Consider the following 20901-nt stretch of genomic DNA (forward strand, 5'->3'; position numbering starts at 1 on the left):
TTTCCTTTTTCCAATTTTGTTCTCTTTTAAAGATTGGTATCACATCTGCTTTCTGACAGTGGCACTGACCTGATGATGAGCAAATTAAGAAATTGTCATAGATCAATTTCCAAACTAAGTTACTTTAGCACACATGGATGGGTGACACCTGAGCCAGTTGATTAATGTTGTTAGGCATACCTCCACCTCCTTCTGTGTTAGGCAAGTAACATTTAGTGTTATGTATTGCTCGAAATCCTATATCCTGATACTTTTTCCACATCTGTGAATGCAGACCAAAAACAAATTTAAATGATCAACATTATCTTCTATAATATTTTTCCTACTTTATCAATTAGTGGGCCAATATTATATGTTTTATTTTCTTGGTATTTATACACATGAAAAACATTTTGTGTGTAGAATTGCCATCTTTTGTAATCTGTTTGCTCACATTTTGCACATTAATATTCTGAACACTGAATGGGTGACCCTAATGGTCGAAGTGGAAATTTAGAAGTTGTGGTACGAAACATGTAATGCTAATGTAAGCGAATGGAGTTTAATAGTTTTACTATGAAGACAGCAGGAGAAATGGCGGTATGACATTCCCCGTATACCCCCACTTCCACCACTGTGTATATATATATATATATATATATATATATATATATATTTATATTTATATAGACATATATATAATATAAGTGACCGGAATGTGATAGTGTTACAGTGATGTCAGTAGGAGAAGTGGAGGTATGACATACCCCCCGTATACCCCCCTACTTCCACCACTGTGTGTTCCAGATGTGAATGGACTGTAATATACTGTACTACTACATAGTAATGCATATATTTCAGGGGAAAGCGCAGGATTTGTAGAGGGGATTTCCCCACCGTGCCGCCAGTGGGCGTGACCAGCATGCATGGGGGCGTGGCTATAATTTTACTCAGTGCTTGGCTGCTCTCAAACTCTTCCTATCCCCATAATATAAATGGGCAATGCTGCCTGCACTACTGTTAGGTGCACTCAGCTCTCCCTTTTCAAGCAGAGCTGTGTGAAGCAGGAGCAGGGTCCAGCCACCTCAATTATACAGTGCCCCAGGCTTGGAGGGGGGTTTCCAAGCACTAGGAACCCCCCTCGGTTTGCCTATGTATATAGATTTAATGAAAAGAAAAAGCAATAAAAGTACAGAAAGAAATCACAAAATGTACCAGAAAGAACACAAAGAAATGTTTATTTTACTTTCCTATTTACTGTTGTTGAACTTTGACCTTCCGGTAAGCTCTGCACTTATCAGACAAATGCACTTTGCAGAAAATTGTCACGACAATGAAAAACCTTCTGCTCAGTAACATTCATTGATTTTGCTCTTTAGGTGTATTCTCAGTTGTTCTTCTTTCTATTTGTACATTACAGTTGCTATTACACATAACCCCCTCCAGACCTCAGCGCCGTTCCAGGGGCCCACTCGTGGAGGGGAGTCCTGTTCTGAACAATTCTCTTTACCTGCCCTACTTTTGCTTTTGGCCCACTGTTCCACCCTATGTGGATCAGTGGTAATAATTTAAATTTCCAAAATAAATCAATTACTTCTTGAAAGAAAATAGAATGTGAACATTCTCAGTATCTGTGTTTATGGATTACTAAAACACTTTTATGTTTTCTAGTTCTCCCTGCTGGAAAAGCTCCGTTATATCCAAAGCTGAAAATGAACCCTCTCTGTAAACGGAGACAGATATATTTCGGGGAGACATAGATGTGTAACGCTCTTGCAGAGACACAATGGACCAGGCACAGTCTTTCCAAGCCAATAAATTACACACATGTTCTTGCGGCCAGCATAACACTATTCATACACGTTACAATCTTTCACAAAGCAATATTAATGTTTATTATTGATTATTCCGGGTCTAACTGAAACATTTTTTTCTACCTAACCTAATGTATCAATCTCTATACACAGATGCCATACAATGTATGACAATAGATTTACTAAACGGCGGGTTTGAGAAAGTGGAGATGTTGCCTATAGCAACCAATCAGATTCTAGCTGTCATTTATTTAGTACATTCTGCGAAATGACAGCTAGAATCTGATTGGTTGCTATATGCAACATCTCCACTTTTTCAAATCCGCAGTTTAGTACATATACCTCAATGAGTGCGCTACCCAAAAGAGAATTAACCGCATACCTGGACACAAACGCTCTAACCTCTATGACTTCTGATTTTATTGTATGTGACCCACATTTGTAGATGTGGCTCTTATTTTGTCCTGAATATTTATGCATATCAAGTAATCTTGCAATTTCTATGACTGTACTCCCCGTCTTTATTTTTTGTATCCTAATTCCCAACTTCAATAAAAGTCGTTGACATAAAAGCATTTAAAAAGATCCAATCAGATAACTTAAGCTGGGTTCGAACTACAGAATTTTCGACCAACTTTTTATGCAGATCGATTTTACAGCTGATCGATGGTCCGATCGCTTGGTCCATAGACTGCATACACACGAGCCTTGTTTTAGACGATAAAGGGAAGAGCGGCCGTCCCAGTAGCGACTTTTTACAGCCATGTTGTCATGAACAATGATTTTAATTTCATACACACTGAAGCAACATTTGCATGGCATGTAATGATATACTAAATACATTAGCATAAAGAGGCAGAGCTTTCACTATAGTTAACACCCTAAAAAACCCTAAAAAGAGAAAACATATACAGAGAAGACAAAACTATCTCTCCTATAGATAAAAATCTCCATACACGAGGTTATTATACATGAATAGGCATCACCCACAATGCTCCATTCTCTGCGGGCATCATCGCTGATTGGTCCACAGCAGAAACAAACGCCCATGTCTGAGTGTATAAAATTATAGAGGAGCCTGTCCGGGGCCGAGGAACATGAGAAGATGGCGGATGAGTAGATGGTGTCAGTGGGGGTTGGAGCTATGGAGACGGAGACAGAGTCAGAGATGGTGCTGGAAGACCCCAAAAATTATGAAAAGTGAAGGTGGGGGGTGGAGATGCTCTAGAAGACGAAGAACATTTTTTTTACTGCAGTTAAAAGAGCCAATGAGCCCAAGAGAGGTGGAGATGATGGTAAAAGTACTGGACCAGTACGACTACGACTGTCAAAAGCGAAAGTACAGAAAAGTTAATAATAGAAAGAAACTGATAATGCGAAAACTACTGCGATTACTGAAGGAAAAACTTGGAAAGAAAATAAATAAATTCCAAGTTCAGAAGAGGTGGTCGGATCTTAAAAATAAAGAGGAAAGAAGACTGGTGCGAATTCGTAGAAACATTAAAAAAAGTGAGTAACACGTGTAGCGTACCTGTTTGAAGGACTTTATCTATTTCATTCTAGTTTCACACAAAGCAATGCAAGCGCCTGATTTGTGACATAGATTGTTTTTTTTGTCAGAAAGAAGAATTAACAGTGAGAAGGTCTGTTTAGATACCACTGATACCACTAATGTAACACCTGTTATCAAGCAAGAAAAAATTGATGTTGAATACAAAGATATAAAAGAAGTTATACACGACGGTATCTCAATGAACATGTGTAGACAACTAAATGCTTTGGTCACATACCTGTACCGTTATAATAACCAAAATGGCGCCTTTTTTCCAGAATCTATGGAGATTAAGCCGCTATTGTTGCGATTGTACCAGAGGGACCACAACATAAACTGATCTCAAGCAGTGCGCAAGGTGAGCAAATGAGACTGTTTCTGGTGTTGGATTAAGACTTTGGTTAACTTTATTACAGATATAGAAGTTTAATGCTAAATCATTTTAATGTCCCTGTTTCGTAGATACCATCGTCATATCCGATGAAAGTTCTGAGGGGGAAAAAAAAACGTTCTAAAGCTCCAGGATTAGTTTAAAGAAATCAAAGGGAACATAAGCGACATCAAGAAAAAAAATTAAAAACCTTGAGAATAATTTTGTTGAAATGTGTAAACTTGTTTGGAACTGTTCTGCCACAAACCGCTAGCACCTTTAAAGTGTAATACTATTTTTTTCACTTGTCATATTCTACAATAAAAAATGTTTGTACTTTTTCCTGCAATAAAACTGTTGCATGAACACTGTGCGGTTTATTCTGGGTATTTTACAAGTATTAGTTAATAAAGTTTAATATGACTTTATAAGTTAAATAGTTTATAAAGGTATAAGTTTATAAAGGGTAAATATGATTTGGATTCCCAATATAGATGCAAAGGGTAATAACACACGTGCTTTACACAAGTGTAACGGTCTGCAGCCAGACAGGTGCAATACACATCTATACAAAACACAAGTCAGTGATGTGCGGATACCGCACCACGTGGGACTGGTACAGGCATCACAAATTTGCATACACACGCCCCCCAGGTCAGGAAGTATCGGAGGATTGTCGTGGATCAGTCGGAAATTTATACACACTACACAACGGAAAGGAGATTGGAACGAAAATATTGACCAACTAAATGAGGCGACAATCTTCCATTTGGGCAGACTTTCGACCATCGTGTCACTACACACACTGACCCGACTTTCGAACGAGCGGTCGTATGTCGGCTGGTTGAGCCGATTATTGGATGAAAACCCTGTAATGTGTACCCAGCTTTAGATCCAATTTGATCTGTGCGATGGAAATAGACTCTACTGCTCTCTTATTTAAGGGTTGGACGATGGGGAGCACATACAATCCGGTCACATTTAATCTGATCAGACTTTGACTACATAGGATGGGGAAACAGACTGCGCAATCATTTCTATAGTTACTAAGTTGTAAAAAAAGACAAAGGTTCGACCTAACTTTTGCCATTTTATAAATTGGTCATTGTGTTGATCCAGAAGAAAACACCCCCCTCCCCCCCCCCCTCACTGGCGTATGGTTCGAATCTGGGCATCCACAGTGCGATATTACACAATATACAACATGCATCATATTTACGTTCCTTAACTCAGGCCCTCCTTATAGAGGACAATATATAATGATTACAGCTGTAACTAAAACAACTAAAAATCAAGTTTTTTGTGTAAAACTGTATCCAACCAAACCCAATATTTATTTTTTTTCGACAACAGAATCCCTTTAAGAGAAAAACAAATGAATGGCAAGATAAATTGAAGCTTGATTTATAACCAATAAAACGGCAAAGACTTGTGCGGGGAAATTATATATTTATGTTTAATTTTTAATATATTGCCAACAAAATGCCCAACAAAAATATTTAGACAGGATTAAGTATAATAAACACCTCTAAACGTATCCAGCATCAGAAGGTATTAATATGTCTTGCAAGGAAGCAAGAAGCAGCCAACGTAAAGGCCAATTAGAGAACGAGTGTATTGGGCGCACATTGCACCAGGTTTGCGCACCTGCAGGGCGCATACATAGGCCACTTCCACTTTCCAATTTTGGGAAGTGCCTAACTGCAGACAGCTTGTGTATTACGTGCTGGTAATAATGACATTTCTAAGTCCAGCCTACTGTTGTTTTAGGATACCCTAGTAGTAAATACTGTTCGAGTCGCATTGATGCCTTAACTAAATCAGGAAAGTGAGGGGTTGAATTATTATTACACATTTCATTACACATATTCTCCCAACATTTCAGATGGCCAAAGAGAGACAGTTATGTCTTCATACACAAATATCCGCTTTTTCATTTTCAACTTTTCCGTTACACATGATCACAAAATACATAATACAGCTCCCTAAACATACCACAAATACAGCAAAACACTCAAACTCACCGTCATGTACAGAGAGACTGTCAGTACACATTTAGGAGCCAAATTGACACTTTTTAGAGCCAACAAATTTATTTGTTTGTAAATATCTATTCAACAGACCCATCAGAGGAACATTTTGGAAGGAAAGGTTGGATGGGGCTATTTTAGTCCAAACGAGGGGCAATTATGTGGTAGGTACATTACATGTATCCAACTTTGTGATCTTTGGAATCTGGACAGCGTTGGAACCTGTCAGGGGAAGCTTCCGAAATTCTGGGCCATCCCCAAACAGCTACCCCTCCCCTAAAAACACCCCTTCAATTTCCGTGTAGACCTGCCGCTGGAATCGGGACAAATGTCAGTCAGTCAGGCTATTTTATAATAGATTCTCTCTTTTCCAGCATTGTGAGAAAAAATCAAAATGGGCCTGATTCATTAAGGAAAGTTAACCAAAAGTAAGTAAGGTAAAACCATGTTGCATCAGAGGGGGAGGTAAATTTAAAATGTGGAGACAGATTTATAGTCAGGGTAGGGCATGTCCTAGATCAACTTTAAATTTCAGTGTACAAATAAGCTATTAAGTATTTGTGTGCTACATGAAAAAACAGCCAGTATTTAACTTATGAGCAAAATAATAAACTAATTTGCACCCCTTGCATTGTAACGTGTTTGTGCAGAATACTTGAGTAAGAAAACGTACTCAATTTTTTGCTTAACTTTCCTTAATGAATCAGATCCAATGTCACTGTTATTAACATTTAAATTTCACATCCATACACTATACATTTTACTTAAATAAACATATAAGAGTCACTAACTGCAACAACTCGCAGGGGTATTTAAAGTGTAGAGAGCACCAACAAAGAAGGAAGATATATTTGGTTAAAACCAATGGGGCAGGGACTGATGTGAATGAGTTTTCTGTACAGCGCTGCGGAATCAGTGGTGCTATATAAATAGATGATGATGATGATGATTGTGCTGTCACTAATTGAAACAATAGATACAGACTCAGCCCATAAAATTGCTGCCACTGCTGTACATAGTTGACAAACAGGGCCGGCAGAATGCGGTAGTCTTACCGGGACGTCCCACATGCCAAAACATGTTTGTTTTTCGACACAGACGCCTTCTCGCTTAGCTTTCTGAGTCCCGGCACTGAACAGCACAGGGATCAGGCTTTGCTGCAGGACCCAAATTGCCATGGGGGGGGGGGAGTGTTGGAAATGCCAGGGCCGGCAGTGGTGACAAATACACCTTATGGGTTGATGCTGTAACCTATAACTGATATCATTTGCCACCAGATTAATGGACAGAGTAGTGCATGCTGGGAGCTGTAATTTAACAACAGAAGGAAAGGCATTGATCGTCCTTCTGTAGGTGAAAGGTTGAGTTCCCCTCAGCGATTCTGCCAGCTTGCTGGTGTTCGGTCTCCTTGCATGCACCCCTGTGCACAGTACTGTTGTCTCTGCAGTTACTCAGACAGCACTGAGTTATGGGCTGATGCTGGAAGAGAGAGCCTACTAATGATGTTATAGTGCTGATAACTGGGCTCTCTGCAGGAGCCGGGTCAGTGTGCTCTGAGTACAGGGAAAACAAAGGGGGGCTCAGTGCCATCCCCCCGGGGGGGCTCCGCTCCTGCAGGCAAGTCAGCCCGTCAACAATTTATATAGCTGTGAAATTATGGCTTAAATTCCCCTTGTTGCACAATACACAGCAATCCCGTAATCCATTGTCCCTTCTCTCTTTCCAAAATGAAAAAAAATCTCAGTGTCTTGACATTAAGTAGACAATAACAAATGTGCTGGGCGCAGTAAAGAATCACAGTGCGGATAGTATTAATATGCAGTACCCCGTAGCAGCCTGTCGTCTGTATAAATTCAGATCAAGCACAGAGTACAAAATCGCTACTATAATGCTCCTAAACCTGCCGACATTCCCTTCAATGGAAATCTAAATAAGCTAAATATTAGCATGGAAAATTCTATTTCCATTATATATGATACTGCTGGACCTAACTGCACCCGTGGGCCTGGATGTCATTTTTTTTATTTGCCAGCTGTTCCACCACCCCCCCCCCCCCCCCAGCATAGCCGCAGGGCTCCATGAGTCATGTTTTGCTTGTATTAAAGAAATAATTGTGTTATACTTCTACCCAGGGGGCTGAGTCATTAAGGAGAGCAAAGCAAAAAAAGGAGTAATTTTGTTCCTTGGCAAAACCATGTTGCATTGGAGGGGGAGGTAAATTTAAAATGTGATGGCAGATTTATAGTTGGGGTAGGGCCTGTCCTAGATCAACTGAAAATTTCAGTGTAAAAGTAAAACTATCAAATATTGTTGTGCTACATGAAAAAGCAGCCTGTATTTTCCTTATGTGCAAAATAAACTCATTCGCACCCCTCTCATTGTAACATGGTTTGTTCAGGATCATGTATCTATGTCATACTTGCCTACTCTCCCAGAATTCCCGGGAGGCTCCCCAATTTTGGACTCCCGAAAGAGTAGGCAAACCTCCCGAATTTGCTGGAATTCACGGCATTAAATGGCTGGGTTTAATCGCATCATTAAGCCACGCCCCCGGCCATGGTGACTCAATGATGTCACCACGCCTCCTCCTACCCCCTGTCACATGACTTCTGCCCCACGGTCTCCTCTTGTACGTTGGCATGTATGATCTATGTATGTGTTTTAGGGAAGTTAGATTATAAGATCCAATACGACAAGGACTGATATGAATGATTCAATATCCTCTGTACAAAGCTGCGCAATATGATTGGCGCTATATATTAAACAATATTAAACAATAATAATAATACTCAAAATAATTGGGTTTTTTATGCTGTTAATCATAAAGGAAGAACATATCTGGTAAAATCATGAAACGCATCAGCCCCGCCCTTTCAACCCTATCATGGAGGAGAAAAGAGACAGAAGGAGGTAACTACAATGGTAGATAAAGCTTCAGCGGTACTAAATTTACTTTCAAATAATTGTTGACGTTGTGTTAATGTTACAAGGCTTTCTGTCAGAGCCCCCTCTAAACAAAAAGTATAAATCTAAATATTTAAAATAAATATTATTGCACCAAGCAGGACGTAGTTAGATACATCTGCCGGCAGCAAGTTGTGTAACTGGTAATGCAAAAATGTGTGTAACTGATACTGAGAATTCCATCCAGCATACAGAATTGGTACTGTGCAAACAGATAAACATCGTATACTGAGAACTAGAGGAATGGCAGTGTGCAGTTCTACGTACATAAAGAATAACACACAGGACAGATAATAAGTACATAACCAAACAAGGACGGGTAGGGGGGTCAGTAATCTGGAGTCATATTTTTCAATGTCTTGAGTTTTATGTAGCGCATACACACAGCAATCTGGTGAACCAATTTGGTTGTTGTTGTTGACCTAATTGCTCATAAACCGCTGTTTGTGGGTCCAAAATCGCCCTGCATTTCCTGATTGTAAATATTAGATCAGCTAATCACCGCTAAATGCTAATCTGTGCGGCCATCAGCCAAACTGCACTAAATGTGCCCATTGTGATCTAATGGCCAATGGATGCGTTCATTCTGTTGACACCAAATATGAGTTAATGTTTCTAAGGTGCGTTTGGCTAGGATCAGAGGGCTGCATGTGACAGGGATGATGTGAGGAGGACAATGGAGGCAGCAGGAAGCCACAGACTGAGAGCTATATAGTGGAAGGAGCAGAGTCCTCCAGCAACACAGAGTATATCAGGAGATGAGTGATGTGTTAGTGAGGACAGGGCTGCATGTGACAGGGGCAGTGACATGATGTGAGGAGAGGAATGGAGGCAGCAGGAAGCCACAGACTGAGAGCTATATAGTGGAAGGAGCAGAGTCCTCCAGCAACACAGAGTATATCAGGAGATGAGTGATGTGTTAGTGAGGACAGGGCTGCATGTGACAGGGGCAGTGATATGATGTGAGGAGGGGAATGGAGGCAGTAGGATGCCACAAACTGAGAGTTATATAGTAGAAGGAGCAGGGTCCCCAGCAGCACAGAGTATATCAGGAGATGAGAATGTGTTAGTGAGGACAGGGCTGCATGTGACAGGGGCAGTGACATGATGTGAAGAGAGAAATGGAGACAGCAGGAAGACACAGACTGACAGTTATATAGTAGAAGGAGCAGGGTACCCAGAAGCACAGAGTATATCAGGAGATGAGTATGTGTTAGTGAGGACAGGGCTGCCTGTGACAGGGGCAGTGACATGATGTGAGGAGGGGAATGGAGGCAGCAGGAAGACACAGACTGAGAGTTATATAGTGGAAGGGGCAGGGTCCCTAGCAGCACAGAGTATATCAGGAGATGAGTATGTGTTAGTGAGGACAGGGCTGCATGTGACAAGGGCAGTGACATGATGTGAGGAGGGGAATGGAGGCAGCAGGAAGACACAGACCGAGAGTTATATAGTGGAAGGAGCAGGGTCCCCAGCAGCACAGAGTTGTGAGGTGCGCCTCCAATAAAATACAGGAAGAAACTTCTACTTTAGTTTTAGTGGTCCTGTAATATAAGGCCATACAAAACTACATTTTTACTTTGTAATGTGTAACAGTTTATCGTTCCTTTCCTAAAGAGATATAGAGAACACCCAATTTCATTTTCAAACTACTATAATAACTACCGTATCAGGTTTTTCTCTCTGTTATAATAACCTCTCCCCTCCCAGCAACGCTTCTGCCTATGGCAAATAATGGTTATAAAAAGGTTTTGGCTGAATAAACAGCTGGTGTCACTGACACCTAGATCTTCATACAACCAAGAATTACAAAATGTTTATACATCATAATAAATAGCTTTAGAACATCCCTGGTGGGTGTAACATTATAGTTACATTGTCACAATCATGTAAACATTATCGCAGTGATTCACAATGCACTGCCTAAAATGCAGAGTATTTATTTATAGCATCTACACACCCACGGTCCCAAAATGTATATTTATCCCCAGCGTGCTTGCAGCTGCAGGAAGTTGAGTACACAGTGTACCCCTACTTACTGCACCTCGTAAAATACAACACTGCTGCTCTCAGGATGATACAGAGAGTGACACAAGGAAAATTTGATTAGCTGTGTCTTTCTGATGTCTGTTATCTTCTGTTCTGCATGACAAATTGCACAGTCCCCCGTCTTTCCCCAGAAGATGAGTGTTAAACGATGGAACGGACATAGATATGCTGCTAATTACAGTGCCCCATTGTGCCGCTGCCCAGACTTCAATCCTAATGTGGTCAAATGAACCATTTGTAGTCGCTGAGCACTCCCAAGATCCTTTCTGCATTCACTGGAGGCTCTTAAAGGGGACGTGCTCGCCCCATGTATAACCGGACTGGTGTTTAAACATTCGCCTACAGGAGATACCTTGACCTTGGCTCCCAATATAGCTATATTGTGTACAACATTCTCCTATGTATGTATATCTGACACATAGTGATTTATATAGTATTTGCTTTAGTTAATCGGACAACAGTTTCTTCTGGTGTTTAAATATAGTTGGGTCTATTTATGAAAGGGCGAAAGTCGTATGTAGGGAAAATGTTTTAATTTCACTGGCGATAGGGATTTGTCCTATCAGGGGTTAACTGGCTGTACCCCTGGATACCCCGACGATAATCCGGGCTTCACTCTCGATAGTTTCCAGATGCAATGCACAAATACTGCCATAATCCTTGTTCTGAAAAAACTGAATGGAAAAATGCTATATTATTTAAATAAGACATTCTTTCAATCGTCAATAGTTTTAAAATATAATTATATAATAATAATAATAATAATAGTTTTCTCTTTAATGTTTGTATCTATTTTTAAACTGTTTTATTATTTATTTATTTTTCATTAGTACATCTGAAATCCGGAAACATTTTTAGCGGATCTGAAAGGCACATAACGCCAGTTCCCGGAGCGTTCCGAGAGCGGTAAGTTCAGCCTTACCGCTCTCGGACAGTACTGCCTGGCGATATCTTATCAATAAATGGCGGCGATGACAGAGTTTCCGTCAGCGCAGGTGGGTTGCGGGCGGCCACAGAGCCTGTCTCTCTCAGCAGTGACTCGCTACACTTCCACCGAATGGGTTTTACACTTTCCCGTGGAATTTTATACCAGGAAGCGCATTTCTAAAAATGTAATAAGAAGATCCAACGGTACAGTCTTGACACGTGTAATAAATACAATCCCGATTCCCCCTCACTCTCATCATATATTTAAGACATTAATTGACCAAGCCGTATTGTAGGAGAGATTGGGAAAGTTGGAATGAATGAAGGGTGTGGTCTTGAAGTGGAAATAGGCCCAACTTGGTTTTCACAGGAGCAGTTTCTGTTTTAATTTTGTAGCCTTATTCCTTGTGGGGCACAAGCCAGACATACACAGTATGACCACACAGCAGAGTATCAGCTCAATACATTACAGATTCTCTTATGTATTATGAGCAGAAGGAAATGTGGATAAATGACCCTTTGTAGCCCCAGAGAACTCTCCACACTGTGACTATACCGGATAAATCTGACATTTACATACAGTCCCCACCGGCACTAGGGAAGAAAGGTCAGCAGGCAAATAAGGAGACAATAACAAATGGGAAATATCTGAAGAAAGCGTTTCCCAAATAACAAGCATTATTTATAGAAAGTATATTTTTATTTTTATGTGTTCCTGGAAAAAACAAGTTGACCGTACATACAGAACAAAAGAGAATTCTGAGAATGACGTACATCATACTGTGGTGGTCCTGTGCATCTGAAGATACATACTGATACAGAACAGATACTGAGAATTACAGACTGCAGGACTAAAGAAGTGGTCCTGTGCATCTGACCATACATACTGATACAGAACAGATACTGAGAATTACAGACTGCAGGACTAGAGAAGTGACACTGTGCATCAGACCATACATACTGATACAGAACAGATACTGAGAACTACAGTCTGCATCACTAGGGAAGTGGGACTGTGCAACTTATCATGCATACTGATATAGAACAAATACTGAGAACTACATTCTGCATGACTAGGGAAGTGGGACTGTGCATCTGACCATACATACTGATACAGAACAGATAGTGAGAACTACAGTCTGCAGAACTAGAGCAGTGGGACTGTGCAGCTGACCATGCATACTGATACAGAACAGGTACTGGAGAATTACAGTGTGCAGAACTAGAGAAGTTGGACTGTGCAGTTCACTATACATACTGAAACAGAACATATACTGAGAACTACAATCAGCAGGACTAGGGAAGTTGGACTGTGCATATGACCATACATACTGATACATAACAGATGCTCAGAATTACAATGTGCAGAACTAGTGAAGTTGGACCGTGCAGTTCACCATATATATATTATAATAAGAACATATATTGTTCAGAAAAAGAAAAGTGATTCTATGCATTGCTCCATACGCAGAATAAGTTACATCCAGCATACAAAACTAGGTAAACATTATTACACAAAAAGGACCAAAAAATAAATCAGTGGCTGATGTTTTAAATTGGTTGCAGTTGACAATTCTGCAGCGTCCTCCATATTAAATACAGTCTTATCCTGATCAGAAGTCTGAGGTAACTCTTATTTGATGACAATGTGATTCACCTTGTTGTTTCTTCTACTTTTTTGGAATGTGTTGCAATAATACCATTACTGATCATTTCAAAAGTGGTCTTAAAAACTTCAGAATCAAACAGCCACTAATCTACAAAGACCGTCCCACTATTGATCTCCTTGTTCTTCCATTTGTACATCTAGTCCTGTAATATCTTCTGTGCTTTCATATTAACACAGACATCTGCTCTTAACACTTTCTCTATAAAGTATGAGTACAATCCATTCTCCCAAACTACCCTCTGGTAACCGAACTCCAAATATCTCTTCACCAATGACTTACTGATATCAATCCAAACCTCCCAATAGTCCTGATTTTTGGACCTCAAAAAGGAGTAAGACTATACTAAGTTGAATGTGGCTTCACCCAAATGTGGGCATGTTTCGCAGATCTGGGTGTGGTTTGGATGGGGACGGGTGTGCGGTTTGGGTGGATGGTGGATGGGGCTTATTTTGTCCAGATATAAAAATCTCAAAAAATCCACCCTTTTTCTATGCAAATTTTTCTCTGCTTCCTGGACAAACTTCACAACTCGTTATACATATTAATACAAGGCTCTGGTTGTTGTAACAGGTCATGCCCAATTTAGGGCAATACTGTCCTATTCGCGTTCTTAAAGCAGACTGTAAGCTCTTGTGTCCATTGAAGATTATCTTCAACTAATAACACATAAATCCAAGAACAACTTAAATAAATAAAGACTAAAAGACAGATTGAAGATTAAAAATAGTTGACTTGGATTTCAACCCCTAAAACACAGTGTCTGCCTAATGTCAGGCATGCACGCTGAACATTTATAGGGAACACTTGTCACGTCCCCATAAATGAGGAATCAGATGTCGGCACTGGTCCAGCTGATGAGACTTAGGAAACTCTGAGAGAGGGACACTGCGGCCCCAGAGAAGATTATATCATTATAAACTACTAGATTTTGAATACAAATGATTATCTATGAAATAGACTTTATGGAGTAATGAGATCCTTAGGGCTTATTCACACAGATGCTAGTTAAAGAGTAGGCAGGACCTTGTACTTTTCTTGCATTTACGGAGCGTTAGACGCCTAATCATTAACACATCTCAAAGCATAGGAAAGCATGCAATTATAGGATCACTACAAGTTATATAAAATCTGTGTTACAGTGCAATTCTTGCCTCTACAAAGAGGAGACAGCAGGTTGTGGAGTGAACCAATGTTTAGACTATGAATTCTTTAGCAGCTAGTGACATCAGCATGCCTCAGGATTGCGATTGGTTCCCACTGCATTCTCATGAATATTGGTTCAGCCCTCAAAATGGTTACCTCTAATGGACACTACTTAATACACCAGTGGCGGATCCAGGGGGGGGGGGCGGTGATCGGGGCGAACCCCCCCTCCCCTAGCAGGGGCTTGCTGCTGGCGGCTGTACACTATGTGCAGCTTCGTTCGGCAGAGACAGTCAGGGAGAGTGTGCTGCCCGGCCGCTCTGATTGTGTTTAACATAATCAGAGCCTGCCTGCCTGTCTCTGCCGAACGGAGCTGCACATAGTGTGCAGCCGCAGGCAGCCTTAAGAATCAAAAACGGGGCGAGGACTAAATTGCCCCCAGTACAATACAATTCTAGATCCACCCCTGTAAGACACATATTTGGGTTTCAAGTAATACACATATAACATTGTGTGCAGGAAGACGTAAAAATAAGATGCAAAATTGCAAACGGCACATCAAACGTCCAACTTCCTATCACTTTAGAAACATCCCTTTTGTTACATTAATCTTTTCATTTTTCTCTTAAAATATTGCTCAGCCTAAGTTCATTGATGGCTTAACTTTATCAAAGAAGGGACATCGGGACTGTTTTTATTGCAAGTGGGACTTTTGTGCTTTTCAAGCTTTTTATTGCATTGGAGCCTACAAACACTTTTCGCTGACAATCTACAGCTAAAAGTCACAAAATGCGTCACTTTAAAATAGGAGACGGATGTCTGCCAAAACAGAGCTGATACAATACTCAACTCCTTTTCAGGAGTGTCAGTGGCCTTGTCCCCCTCTGCAAAGGCAGAAACTCCCCTAAAAATTCAAATAAAAAAATTTCTATTTAAGCTCTAGTGAAACACGAATTGTCATCCTCTGTTTCAATGGGCGTTTTTTTGATTGTTGCCATTCCATGATCGATTTATATGCCTGATTGTACAGTATTGCAGACTATATTAGCACTAGTAGTAATAAGTTATAATAATAGTTATAGCTCTGCTTTAAAAAATATAGTTTAAAAAAAGACAAAAACACTTTTAAAGTTCATACACATATGTACTTTTTCTGTGCCTCTGCACTGCTTCATGGATGCCAATATTTATCCAAGTAAAACTGGGACAAAAAAATGATTGAATTGGAATAACTGACATGCCATCCTTTGCTGTTTGAGCTTTTTGACCCAGATCCACAGCTGTGAAATGTCTCTGCTATTTTTCAGGAAAGGAAAAAAAATGGACCATTACAGTTTATTATTTAATACACAAGAAAATTTGCTGAGAGGCAAATGTGGAGATCCCAGCCAGGTGTACAGTATCTAGAAAGTAAATTAGTGTCTGAATTCCGCATGATTCACTGACATAGATTCTGCAAGATAAAGCATTGACCATGAACCAGAGGAAGACACAAGGAATTATTTGCAAGAATAATGGGATGTAGACAGAGAGAGGAAAAGGTACAGGACACATTAACTCCTTCAGTTCCAGAGGACTGGAGCAGTACACAGCCAGAGATGGAGACGTACTATAGAATGAATGGTACCTCATTAGATGGTCTGTGAGTGCTGCTCCCATGAACCGAGCTGTTCTCCATGGTTCCTTGATCGGCATCTTTGAACCCTTTCCAGTCAAGTGCTGCCCCATCGCTGCCTGTGGGAAGGAGGAAAGAGATCTACTTAGTACTGTAATACTGAGCACACTGCACATCTGGGTGGAAAGAGAAACATTAAAGTATCACATGTCAGGAACACTCAGTGTGTAATAGGCTTCATATCTATCTATCTATCTATCTCATATTTATTTATCTATATATTAATCTATCTATCTATCTATCTCATATTTATTTATCTATATATTAATCTATCTATCTATCTATCTATCTATCTATCTATTTATCCATCTATCTATCTATCTATCTAATCTATCTCATATCTATCTATCTATCTATCTATCTATCTATCTATCTATCTATCTATCTATCTATCCATGTGTCTATCTGTGAAGATAACGGGTTTATCTGGTCCAGTGCTGCCCACTTCACGCTGACTAGCCACCCACGGGTGCCTTCCTATGCCAGGGAAGTCTACCCAGTACCTTCTAGGATTTGTATAGTCACTTCGGCAAATGCAGTTAGAAAAGTACAACAGTACATTTATTGTCATTCAAACAACACTAGAATATTTATGTACACACAGTAAATAAATGCCAGGCAGGTTTATCACATCATCTGTCTCTTACCCCACTGGCTTAAGGAGCTACAGTCATCTGGCTGTCCAGACTTGACGACCCATGGATATCTCTCAGCTGTAAATGTAGCCTCTAGTAGAGAACGATAACTCAAAAACAGATCTTGCACCTTCCATGAATGAAATCCCTGAATGACCCCCCCCCCCCCCCCTCGAGTGGCTCCTTATATCTAGGGTAAAATTTCCACAGTGTTTTCCTCTCCCTAGGTAAGCCCCTGGGTCTATTCTTCTTAACCACTGGTCAGTGCTGGACTAGGGGGGGAGAGGGCAGTGAAGGTGAGCTGTCCTTCCATCCTTCCACAGAACCTCCCCTGCTAGATGACCTGTCTGGAATAGTCTTCTGAGAACAATGGACACTAATTAGTTTAGCCCCGCCAGTATCTTTCAACCTGATCCCTACCCATAACCCCTTGGCTTCACTTTAAAGACAATGAATAACAACCTCACTGCCAGGTCATCAATATACAATACACAATATACATATTTACACTGAGCTACAATGTCCCCTTATCCACATGTAATTAGACAATGTTGTAGTCTGATGAGCTGGGGAACAAAAGCAAGGAGCTATAAAAAGTACTTGCTATAATCCACATTATGTGAGAAACGAGAAACAGAATGGTTAGTGTTATCACACTCGTTTCGCCACATAACTTCCCCCACTTTTTTAGCCTTTGTTCCCAGGGGCTCCCTTGCCCCAAGTAAACCTTTCTCCCCCAAGTCCAAAGTCTAAGGCCTGCTGTGGTTTCTCCTGGGTTTGATGGTAAAGTAGACAGCAGTACACAGGTACACAGTTCCTCAATCTCCCACCAGGATCCCATGGCTGTGGGCAAATCATCCCACCCAGCTGGAGTGGGGGTTTATGCTGCCCTGTGTCATAAGATGAAACAATAAAACTGGGCCCCTCCGGTGCACACATCCATGGTAGGAGAGTTGTAGTCCAACATCCCTTGGGTGCCTTGTTCACCCTTAAATGCCCAACTGAAAATAGTCCCTTGGCCTGTCCTCTGTTTCTGGGGGCCATGCTCCCCTTCCCCACATATTCCAGTGCAAACTGCCAAGTGGCAGGCACACTTTCAGGGTCCTTGTCCATTTGTTTCTGGCAAAGATCCAATCCCCCCTTCCCCAAACACTCAAGGGACAACTGCCCAGTGGCAGGCAAACATGGGGGCTTCATTAATTCTTTGCTTCTGGGGAATCCTCTGCCCCCCTCCCAAACCACTTGTTGGTGTCCCTGTATGTATGTTGGGGTGCATCTCCCCTCCCCCGCTATTAGAGATGCTCACTGACCCCCGTGAACTGGTTTTGGGTCTGGATTAGCTTTGTGTTTTGGTTTTGGTTTTGGCAAAACCTCCCTCGTGTGTGTTTTGGTTTTGGTATTGGCTCTGCATTTTTTAGAAAAAATCCTAAAATATGTTAGAATAAAATAATTAATTTTTTTTCCCCCTACATTATTATTAACCTCAATAACACTAATTTCAAGCCATGTGCAGTCAATTTTCACCACCTCACAGGTCACAATATTATTTTCATACACTTTCGGACAAATACTGCAGCGATCTGGCTGGATGGTAAGCGACAGAGCAATGACACAAACACACGGCAGTTCCTAGCACATCTAGGACACATTGGCACACAGCAGTGGCAGAAAAGAAAAGTGGTGCGAGATGGAATTGTCCTTGGGCCCACCCTTTCTCCCACCCATGTTATATTGAATCTTGAAAAATAAATCCAAAACCCGCGAGATCCGAGATCCAACGACGTAACAATGACATTTTGCCTCGTTTTCAATTCCGAAAAAGCACAAAAGTACTGGATCTGCTAAGTTCGGGTATGTTTGGTTCTCGGGGAACCGAGTCTAAGCATCTCTACCCTCTACCACATCCAACTGTTGCACTACTTCCCTCTCCTCTGGCGCATCAGGGTAGTGAGAATCCTCATTGGACCCAGATTTGTCCTCCTGGCAGCAAAGTAGATGGTCCAGTGCAGGCCTCTGGTATGGGGTCCTGGTTCCCAGATTTGGACCTGGAGTGCGATTCTTCAAACCTTGTGGGGCTGGTGAATCTTGCTGTGCTGGTGCCCTCTCAGATACCAACTCAGTCAACATCTCCTCATCTGCCAATTCTGCATAGGGAAAGGTGTAGGAGTAGTTTTCCCAGGGCCCCATGGTAGTGGCCCCTTTACATGACAATTTCTTTATCCTCTCCCACTAATTCTGTCATATAGTCTGTAATCATGATTTCTGCTGAGATCATATGTTGAGCAAATTTATGATTCTCTTCTGCCACAATTGGGTACAGCTGTACATCACTTGCACCGGAGTGCACACATGCGGTATCCTGCGTTACTTCATTAGATAAAACATTTTCAGGCACAACAGGGATGGATAACTGTTTTTTTCTGCAATTCTGTTCTAACTCAGACCCAGTCTCAGGTGCCAATAACACTGGCAAATTATCAGAAGATGCTACTACATGATACTTACTTGGTAGCTCTTTTCCATCCAAGTCACCAAATGGGAGGATTTCTCTTAATCGTTTCTTAGTAGTCAGAGATACAACATCCTCACCAAACAGTTCTTCTCCAGTCTCCCCCAAGATAGTAGCTTGGCCAACTGTGTATAACCCACTGGGATGGACCTCCCCCTGATTAACAGACTGAGCAGCCATCTTTTTAGAGTGTGACAAAAGATATTGCAATTGACATCTTTCAGTATTCAATCGATAACACTGATCCTGCCACATTTCAGCAAGTCTTTGTTGCCATACCTTATTCTCTGCTTCTTCAGAACTCTGTTGCTGACATTGCATTTGTTCCCAGAGAGGTATGTGGGGACCTAAAGTGAGCATCCATTTCCTATAGACACTGAAGGCATTGATGGGATTCTCCTGATCTTTTAACAGATGTTTGAGGATATCCCTGTGCGTGCAGTACAGGTAAGGTACACCCCGGATCTGGCATTCTACTATCAGCTCCTCCATACTCATTGTCTCTAGTGGATCTGTAGAATCTGCTAATGGGACAGATTCTATTAGTACATTTGCAGGGGATTCATCAGGCATGTCCCTGTGCTGTAATAGTCCATTTCCGTCTTGTTTGTACTTCTGATTATTGTTGTAACTGTATTTTCCCTTGGCCAGATTCTGCATAGTACAAATAACTTCATTTGTAAAATCATCCCATTCTGGTTCATCCCGAAATTCCAGGCACTCGCTTCCTCTTTCAACATTAGGAACACATCCAACAGGTTCTCCAATTTCTCCTGTAGACCTTTCCACATAATAATCTTTGGGCACTCCCCATCCTAATAATCCAAAATGTGCTGCATTGTTTTGGGGTGGTGTAACATATCCCTATCCCGATCCTGCAGACACTGCCACAGTCCTTCATCCCAGTACACCTTTCTCCTGGTTGTACTGGACTGCTTCATCCCTTCCTTTGGGGACTTTATCAACACTGTGCTGTGATTTGCTCCCTTGTTCCCTGAACTCACACCCATTTTACTTCCAGGGATCACCTCACTGTGATTTCCCCTCTTTGAGACACGGTTCCATCTTCCACTCTCCTCTGGCTGGGGTGCGCCTCCCCTTATCAAATCGGCACTTAGGCGGCATCTTCAATTGCCTAAAGCCCACAACGCATTTCGTGACCCTTTCTACCTTAAAGCCTTTAGGAGTAAGGTCAGGATAATGTGGTAACTGGTTTCTAGTGCTAAACTGCTTTGCAGAGCCCTGGAATGTATCACGATACATTTCCCCTGCAGCTCTACCCAGAGAGGACCTGGGACTGAGTGAACCCACTGCTTGCCACCAAAAATGTGAAGATCCCAGATTTATCTGGCCCAATGCTACCCACTTCACACTGGCTGGCCACCCACGGGTGCCTTCCTATGCCAGGGAAGTCTACCCAGTACCTTCTAGGATTTGTATAGTCCCTCAGGCAAATGCAGCTAGAAAAGTATAACAGTAGATTTATTGTAAGAAAAACAGCACTGGATTATTATGTACACGCAGTAAATAAAGGACCTCACTGCTACCTCATCAATATATACAATAAACAATATACATATTTAC

At 41.2% G+C, this 20901-nt stretch overlaps 1 protein-coding gene across 3 annotated transcripts in view; it reads right to left on the bottom strand.

The window, feature by feature from the left end:
• FAM131B (family with sequence similarity 131 member B) overlaps window positions 1-20901 on the bottom strand; it is a 50377-nt gene that overhangs the window by 21254 nt on the left and 8222 nt on the right. For all 3 annotated transcript variants that reach the window (XR_012693300.1, XR_012693299.1, XM_075215748.1), the window contains exon 2: window positions 16126-16232. Coding sequence is in view for 1 of the 3 variants with exons in the window: in XM_075215748.1 (XP_075071849.1) it covers window positions 16126-16232 (107 nt within the window). In the remaining 2 variants the exon portion in view is untranslated. The remainder of the gene's footprint in view (window positions 1-16125; window positions 16233-20901) is intronic.

The sequence above is a fragment of the Mixophyes fleayi genome, chromosome 6 (genome assembly GCF_038048845.1).
Source record: "Mixophyes fleayi isolate aMixFle1 chromosome 6, aMixFle1.hap1, whole genome shotgun sequence".
In the NCBI taxonomy this organism is placed as follows: Eukaryota; Metazoa; Chordata; class Amphibia; order Anura; family Limnodynastidae; genus Mixophyes; species Mixophyes fleayi.